The 12,138-nt window shown below is 31.1% G+C and overlaps 2 protein-coding genes across 4 annotated transcripts in view; one reads left to right on the forward strand and one right to left on the reverse strand.

Moving 5' to 3' along the window:
- Positions 1-4,934, forward strand: part of LOC130443272 (sodium- and chloride-dependent transporter XTRP3) — a 36,476-nt gene extending 31,542 nt beyond the window's left edge. For 2 of the 3 annotated variants that reach the window (XM_056777830.1, XM_056777839.1), the window contains exon 11: positions 2,428-4,934. In XM_056777830.1, the coding sequence (XP_056633808.1) occupies positions 2,428-2,541 (114 nt within the window). In that variant the 3' untranslated portion in view covers positions 2,542-4,934. The remainder of the gene's footprint in view (positions 1-2,427) is intronic. The other variant, XM_056777847.1, reaches the window with a different exon arrangement.
- Positions 1-12,138, reverse strand: part of LOC130443292 (salivary glue protein Sgs-3-like) — a 116,218-nt gene that overhangs the window by 48,551 nt on the left and 55,529 nt on the right. The gene's annotated exons all lie outside the window — the stretch shown is intronic.

Genomic DNA, 12,138 nt, shown 5'->3' on the forward strand with positions numbered 1-12,138 from the left:
GTAAATAATTCTCTTTGTGTTGTCATTTTGTGTAACACTTTATTTGCGATTCTATCTGTCCATGATATTCGTAGTATTCTTCCCAATATCCACAATTCAAAGACTTCCAGTTTTTTCATTATTGCTTTATTTAAACTAGCTGTCATAAGGATCGAGTATATGTAATATTTTATCATTCTCTTTTTCGATTCGTTATTCAAGTTTTAACATCGAAAGAAGTTTTTCATTTTATAAAATACACTGCGAGCAACTCCAATTCTCACTTTTATCTCTTTAGTGCTCATTTTTCGAATTAATCCAAGTCCCTATAATTTTTATTTCTGTAATTTTTCAATTGGTGGTTATTTCCTATTTGTAACTGAGAATTCTGATCTTGAATTTCCGGGAAGTGCATGTATTTACTTTTATTTAAATTCATGTGTAGCCCATGCTGCACGCTGATACTTCTTACCTTTTCTGTAATTCTTTGAAGGTTTTCTATATTCTCCGTTAATAAGACAGTGTCGTCAGTATATCTTATGTTATTAACTGAAACTCCAACGCAATTACAATTCTTACTTTTATCTCTTTAGTGCTGTTATTTCTCGAATTCCAAGTCCCTAGATATTTTTATTTCTGTAATTTTTCAGTGATTATTTCCAATTTGTAACTGTGATTTCTGATCTTGAAGTACATATATTTAATTTTATTTAAATTCATTTCTATCCCATATTGCTCGCTGACATTTCTTATCTTTTCTGTAATTGTTTGAACGTCTTCTATATTCTCCACTATTAAGACATGTCGTCAGTATACCTTATGATATTAACTTGAACTCCATTTACTCGAATCCCCGCTATTTTCTTCTGCTAGTACTTCCTGTATAATTACGAATATATATTAAAACTCCATACTTCATATGTATCTCTTCAGTTATTTCTTCCTCTATATTCATCTTGGCAGTATGGTTAAGAAAAAGTGATTCTATTATTTTGAGGTCTCTATAATATATTTGTTTTTCTTTCAGTATCTGTATCAATTCATCACGTCGGACTCTATCAAAAGCCTTCTCGTAATCAATAAAGCTCGTATCAACTTCACTGTTAACATAAAAGCAACGTTGGATTAATACATTGAACTTGAAAGGGCATCCCGAATACCACGTCTACTTCTAAAACCAAATTAAGTGTCACTCATACTCACCTCCAGTTTTCAATAAACTCTATTGTGTATAACTTTCAAGAATGTCTTGAGCGTGTGACTCATTAGTGATATTATAGTTCGATATTCTTCGCATTTTCGGGCATTTGTTTTCTTGGGGATTGTTATGAAAACGGATGTTAGCCGATCTTATTAGATAGTTTTATAAATAGTATTGAAAAAATTTGTAATTGGTCTTCCTCAAACAGCTTAAGTTATATCGGTAATTCATCAGGTCCAGGTGCCTTGTTATTCTTTGTATTTTTGAGTGCATGTTTGATATCTTCTATATCTAATCCACTTTCCAAATTCCTTGTTTCTGATGTTGATCTTGCTATTCCGTTATCATCAAAAAGTTGTATATATTATGTCCATCTTTTTAATTTTCTTTGAGTGTTTATGATTATTTTGCCATCTTTATCCACTAATAAGCTGTTCAGTCTTTGCTTTCTGGTTCCTACTATTTCTCCAACCTTAATGTTGAAATTGTCATATTGTCGAATTGAGTCATTTCTCTTTTGCCTTTTTGCTGTATAATGGACTTATATCATTTATGCTTGTTAAAACTGTAGTTATTGTTTTCTTTTGGCTATTAAAATAATTTTCGTTAAACCATGTTTTCGATCCAATTTATTTGCATCTAGAGGCTTCATATTTTTTGTATAAAAAGCATGTTTTCTAATACATTTTTTAATGACAATTTAGTGCAATTTGTGTGTCTCTAAAAATAGACACAAATTGATGTGCGCATTAAATAGTTTGACCTTAGAACGCTTGCATGGCCTCGATCATCTAATAATGAAATAGTTATTTTATTGTTCAATGAATACTATAGTTTCAAGTGTGAATAAACATATTGAGATTTGACATATTCCTGATCTACTTCATCCAGCCACTTATATAGATATTTTTTGTCTTTTTTCAAGTTAGCAAACTTGTGAATGTCGTTTCTTTCTGTTTATTTTTCCTTTATATGAGCAAATTTGCAATACATCAGTCTGTAACTAACATTTTCTCTCCATACAGCTTTTCTGTTTTATTGCTTATACGGTTTCATTTATTTTCCTTTATTCTTCTAAATACTATTCTGTGTTCAGGTCTTTTTCGGTATATATTTGTTTATTTTTATTCAAGCTAATATATAAGCTTGTTTTAAATTTATACCATTGATTTCGTCATTTTATCAAAAAAGATTTTGGGTAATTTCGTGTATATTTTTAATGTTGTTAAATATCGTGAATTTTTTAGCTCTATGAAGACGACGTAGATGATTTAAGGCCGTATCACGATTCCGATTCATCAGATGATGACGATCTTCAACTGGACACATCAATAGGCCGAAAAATCCACATTCAGCTTTAGATTTTAAAAATAAAAAGATGTTTTTGAGTACAATTATTGTTGGTAGTTGACACAGGCTGTTTGTTAACAGGGTACACATAATTCAATAATTTTTAATGACTCAAAGTCATTATTTATAATCCCCAATGTTTTTACATGAATTTCTCTCAGTTGAATTTATGATAATAAAGGCGTTAATCATGTCTTACTAATCTGAAATATAAGAACTCAGAGGAATTTGTGTACTAGAAGCAAAATTCAAGTTGGATTCATCAAATCTTACGTTCACGTCCGCGTTGACGGCTAGGTATTGGGACGCGAACGCGGGCATTTGTATTTGTAAATCACATTCCGTAATCTGTTTAATTTAGGTTCAACGCGAACGCGAGCGTGAAAGTTCATAAAATGAACTTTCTACTATAAAGTCCACGCTCACGTGCTCAAGTTTTTCTTTCCATTCTGGACTAGAAACACGTCCAATACATATAGAATGTTAGCTTAACTAAATAGTAGTGTTTCGTACAAATTATCTCAAATCTCAAACATTGTTGATCACATACTTGCGCGGAGATAATGATGGATTTGAAGACTCGTGAAATTAATAGTCATTGGAAAAAATCACTATTAATTTCGAGCACCTGAAGTGATTATGTCGAGGATCCCACAATAGAAATTTACTTCGATGAGCTTAATCACTAAAAAATACATAACAGAGCGTCATGAAAACAATAAAACTCATCCCTCGTCACTTAACGGTCCTACTTCACAGAAAAAGGCATGACGACGTCGCCGGCTACGTATCCAAATAATTCGTATTGAAATGTACATTCCCTTTATTCATTTAGCGACGAATTCGGAACGTTGCCAATTTGGAAGCGACTGTAGGCACGTTGTGTGAGTCTGGAAAATGTGTACGAGCAAGATGCGTCTCAATCACTCAGTCTTCAACCGGTCGTCAAGACGGACCCATAATGAGCTTCGATGCAGAAATATTCATCGTAGAATGAAAGTGTTGTGATAAAAAGTATTGGGACTAAATCGTAAATATATTCAAAGAAAAAGACGAGATGACGATTCTTCTGGACTTTTCTTAAAACTATATCTTTTTTTGACAGTTCATTTCTAAATAATTTCAATAAGTCATCAAACGATGATACTGACATTATCGTGAAGCATATTTTCATAAATCTTCATATTAGAAAAAACATATTTTCAGCTTCGATCTGATATGAAAGGCTGGACCCATAACGTCCTAGGTTTCTTCTTTTTTAACTTTTTGCGACACATATAATAAATAAGTGCAATTTCTTCTAAGCACGACACGTCCATTCTCGATATGAGGACTGAAAGAGCTTACTGACATATGGTCGCCTCCGGCTACTCCATTTGGTGAGGTAGCCATGGCTACGTAACTGGAAACGTCGCCATAACGTCCCAGTGAGATAGGTTCCTAATTTGACCTACGAACGTACAAAGAGTTGTGCTAAAAAAACGACAGCTCGAAACAAGCGGAAAGCGCGCACTTTCACCAATCTATACAAATCGCATCCCAGTTCGTAAATGTATACGAATTGTACTGCGAATCTTTTACCTTCCATTTTTTAGAATTTTAAAGATAAATTTAAGAAATTCCAGCAACGTAAATTGAAAGTTAAAAATGACGTCGTATTAGTTGATAGATTTTGCGTGAGACGAATATGTAGAAGGAAATAGGAAGTGATAACACAATTCCTTTTTTTCTATTCCATTAATTTGTGACTAACTATAAAATTTCGCACTTTCCGAAAGTGTACTTACTGGGAATAGTAATTTTAGCAAAATTTGCATTATTGGTAAGGATCTGGTATGGAACTTAAATGAGAAGATTGTAAACACATGGTGGAATGAAGATATAGTTTAGTTGACAAACAAATTACGCGAGCTGAGTGTATTGTGCAAATGGCACGCGCTGTTCAGATTTTAAGCTCATGCTATTTCGACAAAAAGTTTATCTTGACAATGGATCAGCATTTTTTGTCCTAGATGAGCATTCAAATAGCTTTCCATTTGGTTCTATATAATCAAATTTACCGCCACTATTACCTTTCACTAAATTTTATTAGCTTGTGTTAACGTTCTATAATGAAACAGTTTTTGAGTAAATGATCTCAAAACGTGCCGACAAATGTCGAAAGTCGAAACTACACAATTAATTCGTTTTTATCTGTGTTTCCTATAAAGTACATGCATCATGGCCTAAATTATCTAAAATCAATTAACCTTGTGAATATTTACTTCTTTATTGGTACTCTGTTATAAAACAAGTCTGTAAAAAATCATCCAGAAACGACATTATTTTGTACTTATTACTGAAATTATATGAACTCCTTTAATAAAAATTTCTTTATTTATAAAATAAATTATTATGATATTAGTAGAAATTGTTAATTTTTTAATATTTATATACTCCTCAACCGAATGACTGATATGAACAGACGATACGATGTTTCTCCAAAAGTCTCGAAGCTACTTTCCTATTTCCACATCGGTGTTATTCAAAGTAGTTCGTATTTGATTAAATAACACATTTCTAGTGAAGTTTCCGCTTCCTGAATTGGTCCTGAAAGTACGTTTTCACAAAAGGGAATATGCATGTGGTATAAATTTTTTTTCTCAGAAACATTATAGTCGCAATATTATCATAAAATCATCATTTGTCTTTAATTTTATGAAATTATCATTAAAAAGTGTAAATTGAGCGAGAGAAATTGTTGTTGTGTATAATCTGACTATTATTTTGACGTTAATAAATATTTGCGAAGATGACTCAAAGCGGTTCTGTGAAAGCACAATCAGACAATCTACCAAAAATAGATGCATTCATGATGTGTGCATATTTTGCATCTAATCAAGATTTTACATTGACTTAGGAGTAAAAGTTGCAATGTAATTATTATTATAATATATTTTATATTTTTTATGTATAAATATCTACAATCAGCTTTAATTACTAAAACATAACCTATAAATAATTTCGAAATATTGAATTTTCTGTTGTATTATAATCTATATTACGTTTTGTGAGTAATAATAGGCCATGTAATTGGCATTTCCTTAAGTATATTATGTCTAAATTCATTTTCGAGAATTTTAAAAATCAAGCATCTTTGATAATGAAGTAGACATCGTTTTTATGTACTCATTTATTATAGACCATTTACACCATTACAATCATGTTTTCGTATGTCTTGGAACTTGAAAAAACACTTTATCAGTATCCTTCTATTAGAGTTTTTACACTCGGGTACTATACAATACCTATGAAAAAAGCGTCGTTCATAACAAGCCAAATTTAATCGAGACCTAAAATATTATTTCAAAAAGTATTGGGACTTTTTTGACATAAAATATATTTTTTATCAAGTTATAACTATATAAAAAGCAAATTAAAAATATTAAAAAAAATACATGCATACTCCCTATTGCCGTCAGTGCAGAGTCATATTAGAATTAACCTTCTCTTTGTTATTGAGCTGCTATTCTTTCATCACCATTTTAAATCTGGTAAATCAAAGGGAGGAAATCAATATTACAATAGAAGTTATATGACTTGGTCGTCTTTAAATATTGCTGCACAAGGTAACATCTCATAATACATTCATGATCAAATAAACCAGTCACACTATTCTTCACTTTGCTGCGACTTTGGCACTGGCGGTTCAAAATAATCCTAATGTTAACACTGACAGTTTGTTTCTGGATCACATCCGAATCACTACCTGGCGTAATCTTCTTAGTTTTTTTACTGAAACAAATTTGTTCATTTAACTTTTAACAAAATGTAATAAAGAGAAAAAAGACACTGTAAACAAATGCATGTCGTTTACTAACGAACACTTCCAGTGGTAAAGGCTCACTGTTAACGCTCATACCCCATAGGAGTGCTAGAAAGTCTTGGATCGAAGATATAAAGAATGGTTCGATACTTTTGGAATAAACTTGATATGTTGATAGGTTTTTCTCACACTCGTTTTTACTGAATCTCAATCAAATTTATGTGAGCAGTATTCAAATAAACTTTTATATAACTTCATTAGTAAAATAAGATACTCCCAACAATAGGATATAGATAATAAAGGATAATAAAAGCACACAGCAATTATTTAGGCTTCTATCCCGTTTCCCAAAGGACAAATAATCAGTGATGGTGATCAATCGCAAACCATCGTCGGCCCCAATTCTTGTTTTCACATGTTCGCGTGTGCGGGATTTTGTTCCATTACAATAATAATAATAAATAATAAATACTTTCTTAAAGAAGCCGGAAATTAACCAACATCGCATTCAGCTGTCGTTCTTACCTTAAGCGATGGTCTGTACACGCTACGTGAGAGATGTCCGTGATTTTTTTAGCAGTCACTAATTATCAGTCGTATGTGAAACGGGCTTAATAAATATTATATCTGATTAAGAAATTAGAACGTTCTTTGAAAATGTTGGAATATATTTGTGAAAATTGTTTAATGTCGACGTAAATGCTTCTGTAATTTCTTACAATCAGTTCAATTGGTTCAAATAAAACAAAGTGCGATAATTATTATATCAGTAGTCGATAATTATTTCACAACCTTAAGTCGAATTTTTTAATTAAGTAGAAAACTTGGCTACTACATACAAGTATGCACTAAATATTCCGTATATGATGAAAAAATGGTAGACAATACTAGTGAAAACTGGAATATGAGGCAATGAGGAAAATGATCTAGGTCTTTGAGAGATCAGATCATCTTATTGAAATGGTATAAGTTAGTATCAAATACTCAAGCATTTCAAATATTATTTATGCTCTATATGTGTGGAATAATCTCAAATATACTGATTCAATGCAAGAATATATTTTTTGAGTAATAGTTTTTTTGTTGACTTGCTGAGGCATTATTCTGCAGCTGCTAAATATTTTCAGCATCAGAAAAAATTTTCTTTGTAGGGAGATTTTAATTTCTTTTATTAGAGTTTTCGTTCGACAAACCTACTGGCATTCTTATGATATATTCAATCATGACTGTTTTGTGTATTGTGAATGCCTTTTCTTATTCATATAATCAAACAATAATATCAATAACTTTTGTAGAATAAATCGGCCATACTCGTATATCAATGAAACTAAGTAAATCATTTACTATGTCTTTGAATTCAATTGAAAATTTTATCATTCATATAACTTGTATTGGGTTCAAAGGTTTCTTTGTTGATAAAAAATCAATAGACATTTAAATTTTTTCATTATCTATTCCCATTAATAAATTTATCTTGATTAAGATAAACAAACTTTCTAATTTGATAATTAATTCACTTAAATTTGTCTTGTAAATTCATTACGATCTTTTCATCACTTTTTTTTCAAATTTGTGATTTTTCTTTTACTTCTTTATCTACCTACTTCCTAAGTTGGAATTTCTAGAACTGTTGTTGATATTCACACTGAACACATTGTTTCTATTTACACTAAACCAACACTTACGATTACACTGACGCGCGTTTCAGGTAAGAAGACCTTGCTCAGTACCTACTCTGTAGTCTACTCTTCGGAAATCTATTCTTCTATTAATTCCATATAATATTTTTATAGCATCTTTGTCAGCAGAGGCTCGTTTTCAACAAAAAATTCACGCACTTACTTTTATAGTCTTTAAAAAAATGCAATTATTCAATTTTCAAAAATGTCGTAAATAATTTGAACAGATTTAACGCTATTCATCCAATTCAGCCGAAAAAAGAATCGTCATGTCCGCATTTTAATGTTCCATGAAATTTTATACAACAAATAATTTTTGACAGTATATATATTCAACCAATAATAAAATATAATTGAGCTATAATATTCGTTGATCTTAATCCATGGATGACTATAGTGCCACCAAAATGTAGACAGGGAGAACAATATAATATATTTTTTTCTGTTACAATCACATTTCCAATCATTTTTGACATAAGTACATTTTTCTTGTATCGTATCTTTCCTAATAACATCAGTTGGTTTTATAATAATATTTGGTAATTAATATCATTTATTTAATTAAAAATAACTTCTTTATCAAGTTAAATCGTACACAGTCTATTATACTACATGGTTATTCAGTTCAAAGAGCTGGACAGTTCGCGTTTATTTCAGATAAATATAGTAGCAGAATCCAAAGATACATAGACTTTCAACTAGATGACTAAACTAAGTTGTTTATCAGGGTGTCATAAGACGACTGTGAAATAAAAAAATGTTGTTTTTGATAAGTAATAGAAAATGTTGTGTTAGTTTAGATTATTATCATTTAAATTATGTAATTCTTTTTTTGATTCTGATTCTTCTAAGAGCTGTGCAGCACAACATCGCATATGCACTAGCCTCTTGTATTCTTCTTCTATTTCATAATTTTTATTTCTACAAACCTCGAAATTTCGAAAATTCCACTTCTTGATTACCTTTCTACTTATTACTTCGATTATTGTATCTAAGTCCACTGAAACTATTATTGTCAGTGTCAAAAACTTCTTATTCATTCACAAATTCTACATCTAATTATATTAAATATTCTAATTTCAATACACTATGTTGTCAGGTACACTAAATATTATACTGAAGTTTAGAATAGGGGTGCATTCTACAAAGTCTTCACGATGATTACGTTCACTACTATTGTATTTCCCGTTCCACTTAGTTCTGACCGTTATAATTGTAAACCAAAGTGGAATGGATTACTAAGCGTTTTGAGCGTTGGGGTAAATAATCACAAATTGTAAAACAGAAAAACTGAAGCAAAAGCTTTAAGAAGTTATGTTACAAGCTGTAAGTCACTGAATTTCTTAGTGGAGTATGTCTAACTTACATTAAAGTAACATGAGAACATCTTCTGCGACGATATTAGAATATTTGATGGTGTGCCACAAGAAAACTTCAATTTAAGTACTTATAATATCCCATTCCGTTTCTAATAATGAGACAGTTTCAAGCTGCGCCGCTTGAGTTTTGAAAATTCTTTCCACGCCGTGAACGCTTAGTGGCATGCACCACTAATGATACGAAACGAACCACTTGATCTGATAGTGATTTTTTTTTAATATTTTTTTATTTTTTGAATCTGGATGACTTTATATAATTAATATCGTAATATTACACTGTTGTGATATTAGTTAGTACCATTAGATGAGATATTTAATTATTTATAGAAAAATTTTCCTTAATGAATTATATAAAAAATATCGTGATTTAGCACAATTGCGATAAAAAATATTATAACTATTAAGTAGGTATATCATTATTGTACGTGTCCAAAAATGAGAAACCAACTAAATCTTTGAATTATTCCTGTTTAAATCAATTTCTATGTCTCATATCATCCCTCAAATAAGAAATACGTTATTTATTATAAATGCACATGCACTTTTTAAGAGCTATCACATACATTTCTGTGCAATCGAACCTCTATACCTTCACAAGTAGAAGTGTATACTCATATGCCAGAATTTCTGAACAAGTTTTGAATGTCTAATATCACCTCGTCAGTTATCCCTTTCTGTTCGTCTTCACTGTACCATATTTCAAATAGTCCAATAAAATAGGAAATCTAGTAAAAGTTTAAAAAGCAAAACTCTATTTTTTCAATGTTAATTGAGAAGTAAATGTTAAGGATATTGTTAAAAAAAATTTGAATTTCATTTTTTTAAGTGGAGGACTACCTCAAACAAAACTGAATATTTCCCTTAAATGATAAATTTTCTATATCCTTCATAGATTCATCAGTATGTTGTATGTTCATAACTGACACAAATTGACGACAATTTATAAGAATATCAAAATATCTGATTATACTAACCGGATTCGTGAACTTTTTTTGCATTCTTTGCATGAAAATAGAATAGAGCTTGTGAACAGACAACGTAACCGCGCCGTCCCAAATATACAAAATCAAGATGCAACCATCAACAAATCTGAATAGGTACTTTCAGAATGCTTTTAGAGTTATTTATTCTAAGTTTTAATACAGTTTAAAATACACGCTTTTAGAGTTAGTTCGATTCAAAAGTAAAAAATTATAGTTTAAAAAACTATAAATCGAACTAAAAAGTAAAACATAATTTTTGGTATAAGAATAAAATTACTGATCAAATAAATGTCATTATTATAAAAACGTCGGTGCTTTCTATGACATTTTTAAACTTAACCTATTTTGAAATGAAACTAGTAAAAAATAACGTGAGACATCGTGTTCTAAATTTCATTATCACCATTTATAATTCAAGCAAACCTAGAGAAATGGCTATTTTAACTTTGAAAGCTCCAGTGGTAAATAATTCAGGTGATGTGACGTTAAATAATTTTCCAAGATTTCTAAGTCAAGATTTTCTTCTTTTTTCAATAGTTTTTTTTCTACAATCTCACCCTATTATGAGCTGTAGGATCTTAAATTTTGGACGGTTTATGATGTGGCCAATATACTGAAATTTTATTCGTTTGAGTTCATGAATAATTTTCCACGTCCTTCCTTATTTTTCTCCCAACATTGGTCACAAGATATGTTCATTATATTTTTATCATCCTATGGAAGGCACTTTTTTCGATGGTCTTTGCTCGCAGTATGCGTGGAGTGTCTAAGCTTCTTCGCCATATAAGAGAACTGGGAGTACATAAGTCTTGAGCATCCGTGTTCTCAGCTCCAAGCTAGGGTCTGGGCTATAGAGCTCTTTTTGCTCTTCATAAACGATGTACGGACTTATTTTAAACTAGTTACTAGTACCCAGGTAGTCATACTACTCGACTCTTTTCAGTCTTTCGTCTTCCACCTATAGCTGTTCATTGGGCTCTTCAGCTTTGATGACAATCATATATTTGATCTTCTCAACGTTAAGTGTCAGACCATATTCTCGACTAACTTTGGTCACATTATTTAACATGTTTTCGACGAGAAGTACTGTGTAGTCTCACGACATAGATTGTTTTTTAGTAGAGTGCCGCTAAAAGTAGTAGACGTTGAAAAGAAGCGGAGAAAGAACACACATGTCGCACTTTATCAAATACTTTATTATAATCGATAAAACAGACATATACATTTCAGTTGACATTAAGACATTTTTCCGAAACCATTTCTAAAGCCGAATTGTGTAAATGTTTATCTTCTTTCAGCTTATTATGAATATTACAATAGATAACTTTGAGAAAGACCTTAAGCGTCTGGCTCATTATTATAATAGTAAGGTGTTCTTTGCATTTTCTGACATTATGTGTATTTGGAATTGTGAAAAATGTTGAATTTATCCAATCCCTTGGTATTGCTTCTGTTGGATAAGGTTATTTCATCTAGATATTTTTGTTTTAACGCATTTACAGGTAGGTCATCAAGACCAGGAGCTTTTCCATCTTTACTAGTCAGGGAATAATTTTCAGTAAGTTCCCGGGCTAGGAATCGGGCAGATCTATTAACTATTAAATAACAAGAGTCCTATCGGGATACTATCACCTCAATGGTCACCTGAAGACGCTAGACTTAGCAAATAATGCGGCGTGTAGATTTTGTTGCATAGAGGACGAAACCTCTTTCCACATTTCTCGAAGTGTGAAACACTACGAAACTCTAGAACAGTACACTG

Source organism: Diorhabda sublineata, chromosome 1, assembly GCF_026230105.1.
Source record: "Diorhabda sublineata isolate icDioSubl1.1 chromosome 1, icDioSubl1.1, whole genome shotgun sequence".
Classification (NCBI taxonomy): Eukaryota; Metazoa; Arthropoda; class Insecta; order Coleoptera; family Chrysomelidae; genus Diorhabda; species Diorhabda sublineata.